Consider the following 23,781-nt stretch of genomic DNA (forward strand, 5'->3'; position numbering starts at 1 on the left):
CATTTGAAAATGCTTAGAATCATCTCAAGGTTTTGAAAACATGTGTCTAACTTACACACGTTGCTCGATGGTAAAGCGTGAAATCGTTCTGAAACAATACAACCGGTTTGACTACCCATAACTCCCCTATTGTGGGAATAACTCCTTCCAAAATATTTCTCTTTCGAGTTTTCCGCATTCACAGAACTCTCTAGGGGTTAGTTAACAAAGACCCAACTCTGCCCTGATCATTATGTATGGAGAATGCTTTACTGTGCCTAACACAAGTTCATCTGAAAAGCGCTCTCCATTTCTCCGTCTTACCCTCAGGGCATCAACAGCTCCTTTAAGATTAATTTTGCACTCATTTGAAAATATAACATTCCTATTTGTCAGAGATACACATTTCGTGTTTTTTAGCCCCATCTCGCCGTTTATATCTTATCATCGGAGCTAGAACAAGTTTTTTTCCGGATTTGCAAGTTCTCAGACGCATGTAGTTTAGTCTTCTTTCGATTGTTCGAGTGCAGCATGTCCTTTCCTTGTTGACAAGCAGTTTATCTCGAAGTTTTAAAGAACAAATAAAACGATCCTTGAGACATAGTTGGTTTAAATGCCTCTGTTGCCTCAAATTCAAGGCTTCGTCCATATGTTCGACCACAAAGTTGTTTCGACCGGTCACATTAAAAACCGACCTAACAATGATCGATGACATTACAAACGTCTTGTAATATCACCATTCGCGACTAAGTCTCCTTTAGCAAGATAATTTGTTTTTCTGTTACCTCCTCAAACCGATACAATGACATTTTCACTGTGTTAACTTTACGCAGTTTTATTAACTGAATTCAGTTAAAATTTGTAGTCCAACTTATAAAATTTTGTATTTTTATAGTTTACTAAGCATCTAAGTTGAATAAGATAAGTTAATCAGATAAACCCAGACAATTGACATCAAAAACGATGAATTTGGCAAAAAAAGGGGTTTGCGCTAGCATTGCCGCCGACTAATCTGTATTCTGTATCTGGCTTGTGATGGAACTGGGCATTCGCAGAGAAAGTGGAAAATAGTAGTCCGTAGTCCCTTCTAGCTTGCAAGATATCAGTGTTCTGTTGTGGTGGCATAAGCCTGTATATATATGTATTTCTAGACCTAATTAATAAGTCTTTGGTTCAAGTTTTGTTATACTAGGGTACCATCTGCTTTGTTCTCTTGCAGCATGTTATTGATTTCCATCTGTTCTGATAATTGTTAAAAATGCATGTAATCCATTCACTCCGCTGCAGATTCGTCTAAAGATACTTCCAGCTTTACCAACTCGTCTACCACTTTGTTGCTAAAAAACGTTAATCTGAATGGGGACCCAAATTACGGACAAGTATAGTTGAGCTGCCAATCGGCTTAAGGGGTTAGGAGTAGTCGGAATTAAAAAAAAAAAAAATTCATTTTCGTTAAGTGCAATATCTTAAAAATATTCTCTGAAAATTTCACCTTGATCCGGTAGTTAGTTTTTGAGTTATTCGACAAATAAGAAAGAAAGCTCGGTTTCGATTTTTTAAAACCAATTAACTGTTGATTTTTTCCCCAAAAAAAAAACTGAAATTTCTAATTTTTTCGTGCCTCTGACTACCCCTAACCCCTTAAAGACTTCCTACAATTGTTGACTACGCTGTAATTAATCCGTTGCGTGCACAAGGCCAGCAATGCCTGTAATTATTCAACATAACTTTACGGACCGCCTCTCGATACCTAGTACTTTCGCTTGGAAGATGCTGGCTGAGTTTGGTAGACGGATAGAGAGAGATCTGTAGTAGCGGTGGAGGATACTATCTCTCTCTATATTGACGGGTCCGAAATGGACTGCGGGGTATAGGCGGGGGTATATTCCTATACGATATTAGGTGCGTCAAAGATTGAGATCGCGTATTTTATTTCACTTTAGATACCGCAAATTTTTAGAATCACCGCGCCGCCTGTGAAGGCCCTTTGAGACGAGTCATTAGGGGAAAAAATTATCTTTTTCTAAACCTAGGTTAACATTTGAACTGATTTTGTTGGTTATCATCGCGTATATTAAGCACTATTGTTGTAATAGAAATCGAAGCATCATAAATAGATCGTACAAAATGAGCTATTAAAGTTAATCACAAAACTTTTTTAAAGAAAAATATTTAGAAATTATGCACAAAAAACAAGCATAGATATGAAAAGGGCCTGAGATGCAGTTAAACAGTGGTTGTGCCATGCGCAACGGCACTTAGGGGCAATAATATGCAGCATGATGTGCGAATACACTTACCTAATTGCATATATGTATTCAGTCTGGCTCTCATGTATATGTGTATAAATGAATGTATGTCCTTACGTCTATCGATCTGATATACATATATACAAAATTTTTACGTCACGTAAGGTCTAAAAAAGGTGCTCATTTAGCGCTCTTTGTTTGGCTTGTGCTATATTTGAAGCTAGTGTTAAATAAAAAATATATTCGACACACACACACACAATCAAAAACTCACAAATATAACAAACGGAAAGAAATGATGACTACGGTTGCCCCGAAGCATGGTTGATTGTTCGGTTTGTAAGGTAGCTATATGTATACTATAGTGGTCTGATATCGCGGGTATCGATACGACGTAAATTGGCTAATAAGTATCCTTGGGTCGTGCCACATTAGTGAACTGCTAAGTTATCACACACATATGTATATATATTAGCCGCCTGGGATTGGCAACAATCAAACACATCATAATTTTATGGTTGTGTGTGTAAATATTGACACCGCCACTAAGCGTAAATTAGCTAATCAGTCTAATGTGAATAGTATTTCCCGTTATCAGTGTCCATTTGATACCAATTAATGTATGAAGTACTTCACAGACACCCTGTGGCACTTAAGTATGATATTGTATTTATATTGAAATGATAACTATAAATACACTTACGAGTATATTATACAAACTGTGTATAATATTTCTAGAAAATAAGCATGACGGGAAAAATGTCGAGCTATTCCTAAATAAACACATATATGTATATAATAACAAATAAGTAGTTATACTTAGAAAGATTAACTGATTTTTATTTTCGATACAGATATCAACGATATGGATGTCAGATGGAACTATTCAGTGCATATCTAGGATTATATTTAGCTACTCATACTGAGAAAATATCTGTCAAATCCTATCTAAGCCCTGCAGATTTTTTTTATCATATGTTATTTCGATTATGTCAAATGCAATGCCATTTGATTGGCAATGGTTAAACTACGACTGTCATTAAATTTGACATTCTTAAAACCGTTTGTAATAAGGTAAATGTAGATGCTCAAAGTATTGCTTCCTGAAGTTAAAGTATGACTTTATTTTATACCTTAAAATGTATAAAAACCATTGAAATCGTAGTGAAATTTAGGTTAACATGTAGACATTTGTTAAACCGAGGGAAATTTGACAACAATTTTGACAATACAGCGATACATAGTTTTTTTCTTTGTATTTGATTCTAATGTCGGTTCTAATTACTTAAAAATTGGTTCTTGCTGAATTTGATATACATATGGGTACTATGAAATTACCAAAAACTCACATTTTGTGCCAAAATAAGTTCATAATAAGTTTTTTTTACCCAAAACGAAACAGTCATTGGCTATCGACCTCGTCAGATTGTATCTATTTATTCTGCCCTAAAAAAAAAGAGTTTTATTGATTACTGGTTCTAAGCAGGCGGCGTCACATGTCTGAAGTCTGACACCAAAAAGCAGTATTATTTCATATAAATCTTAAAATTTTACTCTCTTTGACTTTTTTTGTGGAGTTATTTGAAAAGCAATCCAAGCCTCAGACCAATGACGTGCTCAAGAAAACATTTATGTGGAACTTACTATATAGCTATACCAACCGGATGTGCAAAAAATTTATGTAAACGTAGTAAAAAGGGGTAACTTTTCTGTGATCAATAATGTAAGCCACTCGGTCATTATTTTGTTAACAAAATCGACTAAGTATTTTACGAAATTACTCTTTTACTTGCGACTTAATTAGTCGAAAAATGGATTCGTCCACTATCTAGTCCTCTGCTGTAGAATCCTATCAAAAAAATGTGCATAAAAAATTATACTAAAAAACCCTAAAATCAAAATTTGATAGCAGCGCATCCTAGCGCAATTTTTCAATAAAAAATATAAAAAAAACAAGTAGGGAAGGGCTTCGGGTACAACAAACCATTTTATGCTCTTGCAGGAATTAAAGCCAGGGAAATACCTTAAGATGTAAAACGTCAACCAGAGTATCGGAATCAAAGCAGTTTTTTATATACATATGTATACTGAATATATTGTATATATCTCATACATTGACCGACATATTCTGCAAAGTGTTTCTTAGAAAACCGAAAATCATTATAAGTAGTATATGGCATTTGGGGTAGTATCGAACCGATTTTTTCTACCAACAATTATCATGCCACATACAAAAAAATGTTCCCTGTGTTTCTTTAAGGTATTTCCAAATACAATCACCAATCATATGAAGCAAAGCGAGCCGGATGTTCGAAAATCCTGATATTCGTTATAGTAGGGGTACAATAAAGTGTGTTTTACGTAGGATCCTACTGTCAAGTTTCGCCCAATTTTATTTATTTTAGGCACAAAGAAACATGAGTAAAAGACACTTTGTAATGGACACAACTCAAATATTGACCGATATAACATTTTTGATACACAGAGATATTATTGCCAGGAAAAGATTCTCTCCGAATTTCCATTATAAATCTGACACATTGATCAATATATTCGGTCAAAACTCAACTGTAGATACTGGAGTCCACGTTTCCGGTATTTGGAGGCTTCAACAGTTTTGGTTGGATTTGGAAAATTTTTGGTAAGAAAGAGGCATACTTTGAAGAAATTATTGGTGCAAATTTTTATCCCATTATATTAATTACTTCTTGATTTGTACACTGGAAAGTGAAAGATAGAAATTTAAATCTGTGTTATATGGGAAATAGGCGCAGTTGCAATCCGATTTCATTCAGTTTCATTGTTGCATAGGAATATGAGAAAAGTATCCCGTACTAAATTTAATTGAAATCGGTCTGCCGCGCCCCGAGATATGTGATTTCACTAAAAAGGGGGCAGTGTTACGCCCATCGCCCAATTTTTATCCCGCTTCCCGTAAAGCGTATTTCTGGCGTATTTCGTTTTTGCTTTATCACGCGTTTAGTAGTTTTTTACGTTGTATGGACAGTGAGCGTGATCACCTTCCGATTTCATCCATATTCACACTGTTGATCAGAGCTCTTGTTGTAGCTTTAATGGTTTAGGAGATACTTATGTATATTAAACTTATTAGAGGGCGAGGCTACGCCCACTTTTTATCTATTAACTATTAATTTTTGTAGCAATAGATTGCAAGGGTATAGCAATATTAGTTCTATGTTATTATTTTTAGAAAGACTTACATAATTTGAAAGATTATAGTCAATAATAAAAGTATATGTGATAACCACCCTTAATTTCAAAGAAAACTACAAGACCTATGAACTAAATTTATTTCTGGATTTTCTGTTATACCGATGCTTTGACGTAAGCTTTCATTTATTTTTGGTTTTATGGATACGGACCCTTGAACTTCAAGTTTTTCCACAATTCAGTTGTAAAATTAAAAATTAAATAAAATTAAAAGTTGTAAATAAACGTTGCGAATCAAAAATAACAACAAAAATCGAAGAATTTGCTTCCCCTGCGCCTCTATAGCAAATTGCCTGGAGGCATTACGCGCTTCAATTCAGCTACAATGTTGTTGTTGTTGGTGTACACTAGCATCATCAGCTACCGTAAACACTCCAGCCACACTTTGAACTTGAGTGTGTTATTTTAGCAGCCAATTTGTGGCTAAAAAAACAACAAAAGCAAACATTCTTCACGAATGAAATGTAAACAAAACCTATGTTAGAGCATTGTTCTATTGCTTAAAAAAAATATTTGAGGCGAGTTATTGCTTCGCTTAAGTGTTTTGTATTTATATACCATTTTTTTAGTTTTATTGCTTTTGATTTTTTGCGATTTTAATTTCGCTTGTTAAGCATTTAATTGGCAATTTGTTGATCGTTGATAGTTTGAATGGCCATTCGCGCCAACAGCCAGCCAGCACGCCTAGAAATAGGCCAAACACTTGACGTACGCTTGGCCATTGGCCGCGTTCAAACAGCAAAAAACAAAGCAAGACAACAACAAGAACAAAACAACAATAATAAGGTGGCAAGATTTATCGTGAAATCGCTAAAAACAAAACGCCTACGCGAAGAGCTAACGGCAATGCCAAACGCTGTGAGCGGCTAATAAAGCTGTGTAAGAGTGAGTGTATGTGTACATGTGCAGGTACAAATGTTTATAGTTATGTGTGTGCGTGCTTATTTGTACGCATTTAAATTTTATTTGCCAAATCAACAGAGATGAAGCGGCTTGTTTGTATTATTTCAAGATTTATGTGTTTATATATACATATGTGTGTATAAGCTGTACAAACGGACTTACATATGCATGTATACGCATATGTATATATACATAGATATTTAAAAGCCTCTCGTACTCACATTAACGTCAATTTAATTGTTTAATCGTTGGGGCTTCCCCAAGTGTGCAATAAATATGCTTGAGTGAGCTGTTAAAGAAGGTGACATAATTGCAGAGTCGCATATGGATATGTGTATGTACATATGTACTTATAAATAAAATATACATACATACATACATATGTATCCGCAATTAAAATGTAACTATTATCAGCTCTCAGTAAAGAAGCAGTGGGACTTTTCTGCTGAAGTTACTTCTAGCAAAATTTAATTGGTCATTAACGTCTATTTTTGGAAGACACATTTACACACCACACTTTCTTATGTAACGCACTTCTAAAAATGACACACATACCCAAATAAAACACACACATACATATATTTATATTTATTATTTGTATACGCTTCTCCAAATACATATGTATGTATATCAATAGAATTTCCAAATTTACACAGTCTATAAATAGCTCATTTATTTTCTCCGAGCAGAGCATGTGTGGTTCTGACTTCACTCGAGGCATGAGCGACCATATTTATTTAGTAACGAAAGTTCGTTGCAAAATTATTTTACAACAAACAATGAAAGTTATATCAACAAATAATATTTCAATACAAACATCAATATTGACGCTCTTCCACTCGCATATTTACTTACATACATAAAAGTATTGCTAACACTTTCCAGTGAAAATGTCATCAGAGTAGTGATGACGGTGTTAAAGTTCGAAAGAAATACACACATGAAATAAAATACTAAACAGCCGAAAACGCTCTACGTGCCTCGTGGCGAGTGAAGCCTCCGTTATAAGGCAATTAAAACAAACGGTTTGAGTAGCGGAGCTTGCTGGAGATTCATAGATCGCATGGATGTAAGGCTCTGTGCAGAAAAGGCATCGAGACTATAAGACGAGTGTTTCTTGATCACATTTTTGAAGTTGTACAGATAAAGCTTTTTGTACGATGAATTTCTTGTGTGGTTCAAAGAGGAGACAACAAAGTGAATGGATTTTAGTCACGTTGGTATTACAATAGGCCTCCTAAAGGTCTAAGTGCGTTGTCAGACAGCCACTCTACCTACCTACCTAGCTTCGCTGGCTTTCAAAGGCAATAATGTATACCCATAAACCATTTGGTAAAGTGTTCGAAAGCATAGTCAGAAATCGCTTTGAGTTAGCAATTCAGAAAACCGGCGGATTATCAAAAAAACAATAGGAATTTATGAAAAAGAGGTCTATGTCGTTGACACTGGTAAATGCGCAAGAAGTGGCAAGTTAAGGATAGACAGAACAAAAAAAATGATCACCCTCGGTGCGATGACTGCCTTCAACTCAGCAAAGTGGTCCAACGTAATCAAGGCTCTGTATGCCTTTCGTGTTCGTCAATATGTTATGAAAATTATTATGAGTTATTTTGAAAACAGGCGACCTTTATTCGATACTCATCAAGACACCAATAGCTACTCTATTTCGACTGGAGTACAACAAGGCTTGGTTGTAGGCCTTCTTCTATGGAACTTAATGTATGACGGGGTGCTAAAAATACACCAACCAAAAGCCGTTAAATTAATTGCATACGCAGACGACCTTATTGTGATAGCACTGCCTAAACGCCTAGATCATTCCGGATCAAATGCAATGAGTGCATAAACGGTCTGCGACAATGGTTCTGTTCAATGAGTTTAGAACTGACTGGGTAAGAGACAGAAGTCTTGCTTATACTTGTAAGTACTAGAAAAGTGGTGGAAAGTATATCTCTCATAAAAGTTACTAGAAGTAATAATAGACTCAAAGCAAATGTAAGGATCGGCTGCATTACACTGCATTACAAGCGAATAAAATTCTAAACGCCACATCAAGAAATAAAGGCTGTGTGCGTTCCAGCCGGCAATATTTACTCGTAATGAGATCGGTTGTATTATGTGCGGTAGCAATATGGAACCATACGCTAGGCCTTAAAGCATAAGCTAGACAAATAAGCGCAGTGCGCAGGCTGTCGGCACCAAGAGTTATCAGTGCTTTCCGTACAATATCAAGCGATAGTACTGGAGCCAGTATAACGTCCATTGACATCCATGGTGATGAATATGAGCGGGTATACAAGTTATCACAGTTGTCTATAGGAGCCAAAAGAGTAGAGATAGTCTAAAGCTTAACGATATGGCAGCAGCGGTGGCAAACCTCATTCAAAGGACGTTGAACCCACAGACTGGTACCTGATACCGGAAATCGTACATTAGGTCTAATAGAGTTCTTTTTCGACTTTTCGAAGTAATTTTCCACGAAGTTGAAGTTGTATACTTTCTTCAACTTGACCTTTACGTCGGAAAAGATTATGTAAACCGAGAATGATCTCTCCTTGGCATTCATTAGAATCAAACAACTATACTCATAAATATATATATAAATTTTATTGCACTCACAACTCTCTCTTGCCTTCCTCATCTTGCATTTGCTATTCTAACGCTTAAATAAATAATTATTAAATAAATGATTTGAAATTGCTTTCCAATGACAGAATAACGATAATCTCTTCACAAAAGTTGCGAATTTGATTATTTACGTCGGCGTTCTTTACGATTCAAATTGCGATTTCTAAATTGTTTCAAACTTTTCGATAATTTAAAGGTGGACTGCTGCCACTCAAGCAGCAAGTATTGTTTAATTTCAGCCATCTATCATTAGTATTCTTGTTTTTTGTTTCTGTGGAACAATAACAATTGTGATGGGCGACTAGTAATGAATGTTTTTCACGAGCACTTATACACACTTTGAGAAGGTAAATATTTTTTCTTTTTTTTTCGGAGTAAAAAGCGCATGCGACCGGTGGGTCTTTGGTGATGAGTAAGTAAAAAAAAACAAATAAAAAAGGGGGAACTAAAAAAATTTTATAAAAACACGTAAAACTTTAATGCTTTTTAATAAATACCTAGGACGTGTGCGGAGTGAGTTTGAGTGCAGAATTTTGATAAGGCAATAATAATAATAACAACAGTCTCCGGCGAAGCTGAAGTGTGCGTAATTTGTGCGGAAGTTTAGAAATAGCCAAAACACTGATATACATAATAAAAAAAATTCAACAACGTCAGTTGAATGAATGACGCGTGCAAATGAAGCAAACACGCTTCGAAAGCAATAAAACAAAAATGGCAAATAAATAAAAAAAATTTAAGAAATACATAAATAAATTTACAGTCTTAAAAAAATAATAATGAAAAGAAATAAATAACAAAAAAAGTTAAAAAAAAACTGAAAATTAAAATATTATAAAAAAATAAATTTAAAAAATGAAATAAACAAATAAAAATTTATACGAAAAAAAGTTAAAAAAACTGAAAACAAAAATTGTAAAAAAATTAAAATTAAATAACTGAAAAGAAATAATATAAATAGAAAAAAAATTAAAAAAAAATAACTTAAAGAAACTGAAAATAAAAATTGTAAAAATAACAAAAAATTAAACTTAAAAAATTTAATAAAGAATATAAATTAAAAAACAAAATTAATAATATAAAAAATATGTTGAAATTAAATTTAGGTAATACGTAGACATTGTGTGTTTTTTTTTAAGAAATAATATCACTTCTATTGGAATACCCTGTATGAGCCGCTTATTTGCATACTTATTCAAACATACACAAACGCGCCAATTTTACACACCCACTTTTATCGGCAACGCCATTTATTGCGTACATTCAGTCTCAGAATGCTTGGTGCGGCAGAAGTGACAACATTGTTGCCATTGTTGTTGTTTTGGTACTGCTGTGATCGCTGATGACACTTCACAATTGTTTGCGAAAATGTCATTTGACTTTTAATGTGACATATGGAAATCAGTGAATCAGCCAATCCAAATAATTAATATGTAACGACGTGCGCACAGTACTGGTTTCTTGTTTAAGACATACATACATATACTCACACACATACATACATATGTATACATTCTAATACAATACGATATATGTGCAACAAAAATGTATAAATATTAAAATTCGCTAATACACTGCTTTGCGTTGCCGAACCACAATGTTCGCACTTCAAAGTCTAAATTTGCAAATTAACAACTTTCAGCGATTGATTTTATGTGTTTGTTGTTGTGGACAAAGCGTGAAAAAAAATTGACTTTAGTTGTAAAATTATTTTGCGCAAATATTTTAGACAATTGTATGTATGTCAGCGAAGCTAAGCTAACTTATTCTTCAAGTAAATACTCGCTTAATTTACATGCAAATTACTTGGGAAGAATACTTAAATAATGCTTGGACAGGTTGTTAATGAACTTGTTCGCATGAAAGGGTGGTTCTATGCTGCACTTTACATATTTGACATGTTTGTGATAATTAACTGAAAAATATAAGTTTTTTTTGTCATATTTGTAGTTTTCTCTAAATGGTTTTTAGTAAAAATTCCAAAAAGATGTTCAGCCTTCCTTTTTCTTTCCTAAATTAGCTGCAAGCCTTTCCAAACCTATTTAGTTTGATGTCCATATTGCATAGTAAAATTGCAATTTTTTTTTCAATTTGATTGAATAAGGTGGCAGCACTAATAAAAAAAAAATTAAGTAAGACTTTTATTTTTATTAATTGAATAATGTAGGATTAAAAATATTTTGAAATGTTAGACTTTTTTTTTAATAAGATGGCAACCCTACTAAAAATATTTTATTATACGAGTATTTTTATTAAATGAAAATATTGCAACTATTTCTTAAATTTATGATTTTTATTTACTTACCATTTTAATCAGGTGGCATTACGAAAATATTTCCAAAGTATGATGCTCTCTGACTCTCATTAAGATACTTACAGATTGACCTATAATGAACTTAATTTATTTTATCACATTATTACTTACTTTGAAGAAATTACAATTTGTAACAAAAAGAATTAATATAAAAAGAAGAGAAATTATAAAAAAAATAAATTTAAATAATATTTGGAGATTTCAAGTTTTTTAATTAAAAAATATTTCAAATTTACTTACATTACTTTACAGCAAATTAAATAACTTCAATGTTATTTAATTGTTATTTATTCGAAAAATTACTTATTTTGCTTTAAATAATTTTTTTGTAAATTAAATTTCAGGTGGCAACCTTCTTAGTAACATTTTTAACTACAAGTTTCTTTAAATCGTTTTAGTTTAATATCCGAATTGTTATTTTGCATTCATTTCATCAATTTAATTTAATAAAAAAAAATAGGTGGCAACTCTGCTCAAAAATTTTTATTTTATAAGCCTTTACTTTGCTTTATTTTCTAAAAAAATATAGCAACGATTTGCTTATTTCATAAATTTTTATTTACTTTATATTTTAAAACAGGTGGCAACATTGTTACAAAATATTTTCAAACGTAACTTTTCGAAAATTTTTATTTAATAATCATATAGCAGAAAGAAATGTATTCTTCGTGGTGATTGGTTTTTACTTGATATTTTCATGCAGGTGGCAGATGGTTTAAAAAAGGTCTACAACATCGATGTTTCATAAACCCACTTAATTAAGATCCACACTTTAATATTAATAATTCACAAAACTATTATTTATACTCAATTTAATATTTAACACAAAATATCATAATTAACTAAATAGACGTCACTGTTGACAGTCATAACTTTGAAGTCGTAGATAATTTCGTCTATCTTGGAAGCAGCACCAATCCAACACAGAATCACTCTTGCCCACTTCCCCACATGTGCTACTTTGGACTGAGTACTCGTAGGCAATTGAAAAGTAAAGTTCTTTCTCGGCGAACTCTACAAGTCCCTCATCTTTCCCGTCCTGCTATATTGTGCGGAGGCATGGACAGTGACATCATTTGATGTGTCGCCCTTAGAAGTGTTCCAGAAGAAGGTTCTGCGGAAGATTTACGGTCTTTTGCGCATTGGCAACGGCGAATACCTCATTCGATAGAACGATGAGTTGTATAAGATATACGGCGACATTGGCATATTTAGTTCAACGAATCAAAAGACAGCGCCTGCTCTGGCTGGGTCATGTTGTTCAGATGGAAGAGAATACTCCAGCTTTGAGGGTTTTTGATGCGGCACACGCCGGTGGAAGCAGACGATGAGGAAGACCTTCACACCGTAAGAAGAAAATGTGGACAGTGGCATGTCTTAAACTGATTTTTAGCCGAACGCTTTTAAGACCTATTATCGCTTATATTCGCTGGAGTTAATATTCTGGAGAGTTTAGAGAGTGTACTTCTTTTTGATTTTTTTTGAATAGTATCTGTCAGAGCGGGTGTGTTTTGATCCTTAAAATAATCGTCTGTACCAAATTTCAATCCTCTATATTAGTTGGTTACTAAACTATAGCACTTTATATGTGCTTTTCGGATACTACCGTTAGTGCATGCGAACTTGGCAATGAGCCGATCCGAGAATAAAAATCACTTGTGATTATTTGTTGAAATGAGTTTGAGTGTGTGCTGATATGCATGTGCGTGTGGTGTGAACATGTTTTGTGGAGAAATGTTACAAAATTCGATTTGTTAAAAGATTTTAAGAGTGTGTTTATTTAAAGTAATACAATAATAAAATTTGGGAAATTCTTGGGGGCGTACGGACAATGTGTCTGCAGTCAGGCGGTCAGCCACACAAACATACATAAAATAGCCACATTTCAACAGAGCGCCTGGCTATTCAAAAAGTAAAATGTTTACATGAAATTATATAAATTTCCACAAATAGTTTATTTAAACGGCGCATATGCGAAAAGATTATTAAATAAAAATCGATTTTCGCTATAAAATGAATTTCATGAAAGCGAACGTCAGGGAAATTTGTATGCATTCATATACACATACAAACACATAAACATAAACACAAATGATTTTAAGTACTTTTTATGCAAAAATATTGTTTATGAATTTTTTAATCGCCTACCGCTACCGAAAAATTCTCGATTAAGCGTCTCGGTCTTTTCCGGCATTAAATTCGGGTGCATGCAAATATGTACATATGTGTTAGTATATAGACATTCAATACAGTGGAATCCTTTGTTTGAATTTCGTTTTTGAATATTCAAATTTTGATAACAACTCAGCACATAAAATAGCTGATGCTATTGCTGATAAAAAAACGAAGCGAAATGCGTCAGCGCTTCCCAAACGCGCAAATGCAAACACACGCGCGAGTCCACGCCTACGCTTGACATGCGGAGTACGCGCTCACAATTAACGCAGTTACATAATTGAATGAATTATCAATATTATTGCAAACAAATTAATCACAAACAGCAGGCGGGCAAATAATTTTTTTCTATTTGTTTGTTATTCTGTGGGCAAATCCCATAAAATATGAGCGGGCGTTGACGATTGAAGCGTCGAAAGAGATATACATATGTACATACATACAATATATATATAACCGCACGTAGCATGCATACATAATTATAATACATACCATTTTCTTAGGTTAGTATATTACAGGCGTTTCAAGCGAATTCGGAAGTAACTGGTCGCATAAGAACTAGTTTTGGAACTACTTTGTAACTAGTGGTAAATTAGTAAATTGGAATTTTTTAAATTATTTTCTTCTTTTAATTTTCACGTAAAATATTATTCGCTGAAAAATTTTAAAAATATTTTTTCAAATTTTGGGAAAAAACTTATAAAATTTTAGAAAAAAATGTTTTTAAAATATTTTTCCAAAAATTTTGGGAAAATATTATTTTAGAAAAAAAGTTTTTAAAATATTTTTCCGAAAATTTTGGGAAAATATTAAAAAAATATTTTTAAAAATTTTAGCAAAAAAATTTTAAAAATTTTAGGAAAAAATATTTTTAAAAATTTTAGCAAAAAAATTTTAAAAATTTTAGGAAAAAATATTTTTTTTTTTTTAAATTTGAGGAACACACATTTTTAAGAAGTTTTACGCTGAAAATTAAAAAAAAATCACATGATACGTAATAACGTAACCTCCAATAATGATTGTTTTTGCTCAAAGTAAACCTTAAGGGGTTATATTCAACTGCATTTTGAAGAATTTTTAGAAAAGTGCGCTTTTTGTGACTTTTTTATTTTATCATAAAGAGTAATTTTACTTAAAAATTTAAAAAAATGTGGATTTCCAAAATATTGTGTATAACATATACTATGTTTTTGAAAATTTTGAATTTGACCGTAGGTTATTACACGGACAATATTTTGTGGTCAAAAATGCTGACCAAACTGACATTATATTGACAATAGACGAGATTTTGACCCTATAAAGATCGAGGTTTTGACCCTATGAAGAGATCCTTATAAGATCGCTAGAAATTGGTCAAATTTTGAAGAACGTCACCTAAAATCAAACATTGTTATATAAACTCTCATATGCTATAATACGATTTTTGTTTATTTATGCAAAATATAAGAAAAGCTACGCGAATTACACTCCCAAATATGCCTGGTAATCAAACTACGCAAATAAAGCCCATTATTATACTTACATATAGCAACTATTTGTATCTGTATATATAAATACGATTATCAATTATCTTATCAGTAATTAGTGGCAAGCGGTGAGCTAATGATTCGTGGGCTTCAAAGCTAATCAAAGCATTTAGTCAAGCTAATAAGAGGCTAATAAGTGCTTTCGCACCACGCAGTAACTAGGCTGGAGTATATACTTATGTGTGTACCTATATATTCACATGTATATATAGATAGACATGTTAAGCACTTCTTATATATATGCATTGTGCAAATTTAGCGGTAACTTTCATAGCTGTAGAGTTGTTGTAGTTTGTTATTTAAAGGAAATATTATAATTAATGCTAGTATATGAATTAAGTAAATATCGCTTTCTAGCAACTTTTCAAGGAATTTTTTAATCAGTTATTATTATTATTTTTAACATATGTATGTATAATGCGTGAGATTAAAGACTTTGCACTGGAGTTCTTAGAAAATTTTCTTATGTAAAAATAATACGAATTTTTGCCTTAGATAAGACTTTAAAAAGTATTATTCCGTCGACATTACATTTCAAAAATTAGTTTAAGAAATTTGCTCCAATATCTCTTTGTTTGGAATTTTCATCAAAATGCATGATATGTTATAAAATCGGTGAAAGGTAACCTTTTCACACCTCCAAGGCCAGAAATTAATGATTCAAGAAACTGAATTGATTGAGTTATAATATTATACATGTATTATATATATATGTATTAGTATGTATATACTCTACTTGAATTAAAACAAAAGTTTATAAAAGAAATATAAAAATATATAAAAATGTTATTCAAAAAAAAATATATGTATAAATAAATAAAAATATATTTTTTATAATTTTTTTGTATACATTTTTTTGTTATTATATAATTTTTTTTTAATACATATATGTACATACTACATTTGTATATATAATTTTTTGGTGTAATTGTTTCAACTAAATTTATTGCAGTGGATAACCTTTTTTGAAGTGTGAATTTGTTGAATTTCCTTATCTTGAAATCACCAAATATTATAAATATTTGCTTTGTTTCTAATCTCAAATTTATTACCAGGCAATCAATCGCCGCGCCAAAATGTAGGCAACATTTATGGTATCAATTTTAGGTATAAAGAATTTATAATTAATTTTTACAGCATACATTTTGGGGTAATATATGAGTATTGAAAAAAAAAAGAAAATCCAGAAAATAATTATTAAATTACTATACAGATTACCCTTTGAAAATGATCAAAATTCGGTATGTAAATTCGCATAGCCAACAATGTTCAATCAACTTTTCAAACCGTTTATATCGGTTAGTCAGGCATATACAGGATTTTTCAATACGAGTGATATGATTTCGATTCACTAATTGGTATGAATTTTTTGTTTAGTGTGAATGCAATCGACATCAGTGTGACATCAGTCAAATGACCTCCACGACTTCTTTTGCAGGAACGAATTCAATGAACCCACTTTTCGAGTACTTTTTCCATTCAATCAAGTCGTGTGTCAGGAATAGCACATTCAATATTGACTTCTAGCTTGAAGCTTGAAGAGATTCTGGTTTATTTCCGAAGACCAATGACTTCAAATAATCCCACAAGCAGTAGTCTAATAGTGTTAAATTACAATTTCTTTGAGGCCATTCAATTTCACAATTTCTTAAAATAATCGAATCTTTAAAATTTCCTCGCGATAATTTGGTTGTTGCACGTACTGTGTGGCACGTAGCCCCACCTTGTTGGAACCAGATGTTGTTAAGATCAATGTCTTTCAATTACGGTCATAAAAAGTTGGTTATCACCGATCTATACTGATCTATACTATGCTTAGAAAGAGATATGTTCCGAAGTATGGCTTCGCTTTTTTGCGGCATCTCAACGACCTTTATACCTCCACGGGAGGAACTAAGATGATATTCAGGCGATTGTCCTTTGACTAACTTTAGGACCTTTAAAATATACACTGTACCCGATTGTATTGATAATTTATTGGTTTAAGGAATTATCCCTATAAGTTCTGAAAACTTCCTTTTGTGACCTCTTTCCACTCTTTCCATTTCAATCTTACCCCCCCTTACTTGTTTCAAGAATTCTTCTCAGTCATTGCCTTAATTGTTTTGCAAATAATTTCTCTGCTTCTTTACGTTGCCACCTATTTCTTGATAATTATGAGTTTCTTATATTTTAACAGAATTTATTTGCATTTTGATTCCTCAGAGTAATAAACTCACTGCGAAAAAAATATAAATGAAAGTGGTTAACAAAGAAAGCGTTCAAATTGACGCTTAAACTATAGTACATATTTTGCCTATTTGCGCCCTGCAATTTGTCTTGATAACAGTTTAAGATTAATATCAAAAGCACTTTTGGGAATGAACTTAATTCTTCATTATGAAGCGTCGGTGTTATGACCCTGACAATATGCGGAGAAATTTATTTTACATGTGGGCAAATACGCAATGACAAATTACATTGAAATTGTATAACTTCGTATATATATAAGCTTACCCAGTAGGAAGAAGAACAGCATCTTAAGCTCTTATTTTTTTAAGGTATTTTTACGATGTTCCCATATTATTATTATTTTTTACTAACATAAAAATAGCGCTGAGGTTTTTAAAACTTGAAAATTAAAATTAATAATCTTACTGTGGTGTTGTCATCCTTTTTATATTTTGGGATTTAGCAACAATAGTGTTGCACTCTGGAAACTCACAATTTTATCATAAAGAACATACGAACTCTATTTGTATTGTTTCCAGTAACTTAAAATATTCTTCCCGACCAAAAAAATGGAATGTAATCTCCAACATTTTTTTCGCGATTATTTTTTTATAACTTTCGACGTAGATTTCGGGAAGGTCGTCCAAAATCAGTAGTTATTCCGGAAACTATTGATGCTGTGCCCAAACTGATATTGCAAGATCGTCATGTGACCAATCGTGAGATTGAAGCAACTAAGGGCATTTATGAGACTAACATATATTCAATATTGTTTGGACATTTGGTCACGCAGATTTACGCGTATGAGCCCTCAAGTGAACAGCGTCGACTGTATGGGTGTTTCCTTATTAGTCAAAATCCAACAATTTCCTACAAGGTAGTCAGCAGTACTCTATGTTTGACGGCTTTCCTGTGCTTGCCACTAAGTATTTAGGTAAGTGCGTCGCCATACCATCTGCCCGTGTACACAACTTAGTAACAAACACCGCCCTAAGGAATAGATAAGTTTACGAGCAATTTCCCTTTCAAAATAAATGAAACGATGACACAATTCCAACAACATAAAGAAGATATATTGCGTTGAATTATGGCCAACAGGTAACTAATTTGCATAAACAAAGAAGAGTTCAGCGAAGCAACAGGTGAAATTACACTAACATATTTGATCATAATTTAATAAACACCGTTAAACTTAGCGACGCTTATATTTGCCATAAAACTTATTGTGTACTTAAACGCTCTAATGACACTTACGTCAAGTTACTACAAGTTCAATATAAATAAATGTGCAAATTTATGAATATTCCGTTGCCCTTATTCACACTTATAATCAATTACTGACACACATTACATTGATATTCGATACGGTTTAATGACAGGCGTTAAAGGTCCTTTTGGGCGTTGGAGTGACTTTACGATAAGCTGAGTGTCAATAATCGTTTGACATTTGACAAATTACGTATCGGCTTAGTTGACTAATATTTAAGTGTATTGACATTCAATATTCGGAGTGAATATTCATTACATATTATGGAATCCAGGTGGAGGCTTCTGCAAAGAAATTTTATGGACGACTATGTAGTAGTTTCTTAGTTTTTGTCTTTTTTGTGAAAAAATGACGCATGACAATATTATTCGTACTCGTCAAATGTCCTTAGTAAAGTGGGATTCTCTCATTTTGTGGGCCATTGGTCAAAATTTCAGGAAAATTTCTCATATGAAGTTCGGCGCTGAAAAATTCTAGACTTATAAGACCATAAAGCACTTAAAATTTCCTAATCTCACTTACAAAATGGACAAATATTTACATGAAGTCTGGTAAAGTTCTGATAAAAGCTACGTGAAACCTTACTCTGTTTTAAGTCGACTCTCCACTTTCTGTGGTACCAAACTTCGTGGTATATTGTTTAGAGTGATACCCAAGCCGACACTCTAAAATTTAGAATGCAGAGAGAGGCAACGTAGAATCGGCTTTTAAAACTTGTAGATTTTTCAGCTTTTTAAGAAAAAGTTTGAAGGAACTTGGAAGCCATACATTCAGGCATCCTGAGAATTCAAATCGAAATTTGTGGTCCTAACGGATTTGTGATAAACTCAAAATGTTGAGGGTTTGGGTAATCCTTAGAATTTGTTTGTTGTTAAAACGGTCCAAGTGTAATTACAGTGATTTCCGTGTCGAGATTAGCCTCAACGCTTCTTGAATCAACCTAACCAAAGGACGGTTTGAAATATTTTACACTCTACCAATGCTTTTCATTATTATAACTATATAGACTATATATGTTCATAAGTATATCTCTCAATCTTATAGTAATAAATTCAGAGTTGGTATAACAGTTTTTTTGTTCAACGGAAACGTTTGGCCGTAAATAGCTTTTTCCAACATGAACCTTTTGAAAGTTTGTTCGTTTCCTCTTTATACAGGTTTACATATATTTGATCAGATATTATCCGATTTTAGGTGGTAAATAGCTTTCTCTAACATGACTTTTCTGAAAGGTCCCATGAGCAATCTCTTTGGGGATCGATTTCATCTTATTCCTTATCTCTTGGTATGTTTGTAGATCAATATATTTTATACCCTGAACAGGGTATATTAAGTTTGTCACGATGTTTGTAACACCCAGAAGGAAGCATCGGAGACCCTATAAAGTATATATATAAATGATCAGTATGTTGAGCTGAGTCGATTTAGCCATGCCCGTCTGTCTGTCCGTCCGTCCGTCTGTATACGAACTAGTCCCTCAGTTTTTAAGATATCCTTTTTAAATTTTGCAAACGTCATTTTCTCTTCAAGAAGCTGCTCATTTGTCGGAACGGCCGATATCGGACTACTATAACATATAGCTGCCATATAAACTGAACGATCGGAATCAAGTTCTTGTATGGAAAACTTTGACATTTGACAATGTATCTTCACCAAATTTGGTATAGATTATTTTCTAGGGCAACAATTTAATCTCCGAAGAAATTGTTCAGATCGGTTAACTATAGCATATAGCTGCCATACAAACTGAACAGATAGTTACTAACAGAAATGCACCTGTGAAGGGTATTTAGCTTCGGTTCAAAGTTAACGTTTTTTCTTGTTTATTATTTTCTGACCTTTGGCAATAGCCAGTATTTTCTAACAAGAATCTTTTAAAAGTTTTCTCATCCTTCGTTCCTTATGATAGATTTGTAGATCCAAAAATTATCTGTAGTCCGAAGTATTCACGTATTTTATCGTTGTCCAAGTACTTAATGAACCCAACTCTACATTCGTTCCAGTTTTTCGACATATTTTTATTTAGTGAAGTATAATACATGTATGTATGAAGAAAAAATCAAGGAATTCAGCAAAATCATGCAACGGATAACGGTGTTTTGAAACTATTTTTTGAAACTATGTCGTATTAAGTGTATTATTGTGTTAAAAATCATATTATTTTAAGTCTACTTATGCTCTTCTGAATCATCCTACATAAAAATACCGTAAGTAGCTGTTCAGTATCTTCAGGAGAGCTTACTTTTATCAGACATACAGAAGTTTTCTCACACCATAAGGGGCAAATATGTAAGTATATAGTACATATAATCGCCAACAAAGCAATAAAACAGTATATTATTTTATTTTCTAACGCGGTTATCAAAAAGTGCTTCCAAGCTTTCTTTTAAACAATGGTTCTTTTTCAACAGTAGATCACAACCATAAGAATGTGTTTTTTGTTTTATTTTTTTATTATCTTTCAGTGAAGTGGTTTATCAAAGTCGAAATATTATGCGTGGTTTCTTTGTTTGACAATCTATTGTCAAGTTTCTCCATTCACACACGACACACACAACCCAACCGACCGCAAGATAAGACTTTTATATGATAATGCGGTGGCTTTGAAGCCACTTTCTTACGTTAAACTACAAAAACTGTTTAACACGACAAAAAAAAGTTCCCAGAACAAAGAATTTTTCTACAATTTTGTATTATATTTGTTTTGGACAACCTTTGACTTCTTCAACTGATGAAAATATTAAAAAAATGAAGGATATGGTGACTGAATTTCGTCTGGCAAGTGCTAGAGAAATGGTAAGAGAGCTCGGCATGTCTCGCGAGTCCATTGGAATGATTTTGGTGAATATTTCCTAATAAAGCTGAATTTTTTCATAAAGAATACTGTAAACAAGTCTTTTTGAGCATGCTTGTTCGTATGAATTCCTATCCCAGACTCATGAATAGCATTATAACTGCCGAGGGGACATGGATTTATGAGTTTGAAATGCTAACAAGTCAACAATCATTAGAATTGAGGGTAAAAAACGAGACGAAAGCCAATCAAAAATCGCGGTGATGTTCATTATTTTTCGATAATCGTGATTTGGTGCATCGTGAATTTGCTCCGGAGGGACAGACGGTCAATAAGGAGGCCGTATTGAGGCGTTTGTGAAATAACATCCGTCGAAAATGCCCAGAACTGTGGAGGAACAATTCATGGATTTTACACGAAGATAACGCATCATCGCATCGAGCCATGATTTTGACCGAATTTAAAGCTCCGTGTAATTTTTTCTTGCTACCCAAACTGTAATAGCTCCTGAGGGAGGCCTGTTTTCAGTCGATCGAAGAGATAAAACAAAATTCACTGAAGGAACTGAAGGCCATCCCAAAAAGTGTTTATGAAAAGTGTTTTAGGGACTGGAAATATCTGGTAGGGGTAATTTTTGAAGCCGATAAAATAAGTATTGACGTTTCATTTACATTTTCCGGGTACTTTTATAATGTGTCAATTATATTCAAATATAGAATGAATCAAATTCGCAATAAATGCGAGTATGACGAAGCCACCGGAGTTGTTTATTTACGATATTTATGACTAATCTACTTTAATTGTGAATTCGAGTAGCTAAGCTTTTAGTTTCCAAACCAGTCTCACCTCCTTCTCGGAGTTTTGAAAGTCCCTAACTATCCCTTATTGCAAAAAGTTCGACAACCAATAGGTATCAGCAACATTTTCGCTATCCCAGCCCTAGTATAATGTTCATAATACCGAGTAGTCTCTAACGACTACAGTTCTTATTGATCCCAGCTTCTTCGACAGTAAGATTTTGTGATTTCAGTGGACCTATCACCTAGTTCTTTCCTTCAGCCCGTATTTTGAATTACAGAGCGTTCTAGACGACTAACGACCGACCTCTTTCCATATTATCTAGATGGCTAAATTGCTAATAAAAAGAAAGAACAAGAACATTTAGTCGACAGTTTTTACTTATGACAACGGCTTGGTTGAGTCATTTGAGTATCAAAGGTGGATATTTGACTGAATCCCTGATGTAGTTATGCCGTATACACCATACTATATTATATAGTATCTCCATTTTGAGAAAATCATCGAAGACCTCAAAGGTTCCATGTCCTAAGCTACTAAGTTTTAATAAATACAAAAAACGGAAACAGCTTGGCAAATACATTTTCGATTATAAGTTCTTTCCAAACGAGGTTAGAATGACTGTACCGAAACTTTCGCTACTAAAAGGGTAGCAATTTCATAAGCACAAAAATATATTGAATTTGACGCTTGAAGCATGAATAGTCGTCGAGCCATCTACTTCTAGAACATCGAGCGGCTACGAAGTTAAGGTACTACAATTTAGATATTATATTTTGAGCTCTTTCCCAGGGACGATTTCTATGTATTGCATTCTAAAAATCCGTTTTCAGTTAGAAGTATGAAAAAAGCTCTAAAATGTCGAGAAAGTGATTAAAAAAGAAATATTAGAAATATTCGATCTCCTGGGAAGAATAATGGGATCCAAATAACTCTCTTCTAAATATAAAATATCTTCAAATAATATTATATATTTGTTTATATCATAATATGGGAATTAATTTTTCATTCACTACTTTGCAGCCTACCACAGGAACCCATCCAAATACAATGTCACAAATATACACACAAACGCTTCTGCGCAGATTACCACTGCGGCTCGTCTATATCGGCTTGGCGCTTGCCATTTGCCTACCTCCACTAGTGAGCGCCTACAATGAGAACTTGCATCAACGCGATGGCATACATGTGCCTTGTAGCTTCTTCGATACGGTCAACGTGACGGGTGATCCGCACTTCCCTAACGGTTCTTATCTACACGATGGCACTATGATACCTTCACAGCTGATCGGCACATATGACTATATTTACACGGATCTCGTGCGGCGTGTCGAAGTGGAGTCACATGTGCGCGCTTGCATTTGTAAACTGAAGCCGTGCATCAATATCTGTTGTCCTTGGGGCGCGAGCTACAGTACCAATGAGAGCGCTTGCGTCAACAATACCAACTATGCGTGGCCCCAGCCGCTGTTGAACGTGACTATGCCGGATGAAACATTGAAGGCGGTGAATATTTTTACTGAATTTGCTGTGCAGAGTTTTCGACCATGTGAATTTATGTTCTCACTGCAACCGGAGCTCGGCTCTTACGACGATTGGAAGCTGTTCGAGGTGAGTGGTATTGGTGGAAATAAAAATTGTAAATTATAGTATTAGAAGTATAAGTTCCTCATAGTGACTTCCCTTCTAACTGAAGATTGTTACAT

The 23,781-nt window shown here is 33.4% G+C and overlaps 1 protein-coding gene across 6 annotated transcripts in view; it reads left to right on the forward strand.

The window, feature by feature from the left end:
* LOC105224854 (G-protein coupled receptor Mth2) overlaps window positions 1-23,781 on the forward strand; it is a 41,325-nt gene that overhangs the window by 12,924 nt on the left and 4,620 nt on the right. For all 6 annotated transcript variants that reach the window (XM_049457166.1, XM_049457162.1, XM_049457165.1 and 3 more), the window contains exon 3: window positions 23,099-23,686. In XM_049457166.1, the coding sequence (XP_049313123.1) occupies window positions 23,126-23,686 (561 nt within the window). In that variant the 5' untranslated portion in view covers window positions 23,099-23,125. The remainder of the gene's footprint in view (window positions 1-23,098; window positions 23,687-23,781) is intronic.

This window comes from Bactrocera dorsalis, chromosome 5 (genome assembly GCF_023373825.1).
Source record: "Bactrocera dorsalis isolate Fly_Bdor chromosome 5, ASM2337382v1, whole genome shotgun sequence".
NCBI classification, from domain to species: Eukaryota; Metazoa; Arthropoda; class Insecta; order Diptera; family Tephritidae; genus Bactrocera; species Bactrocera dorsalis.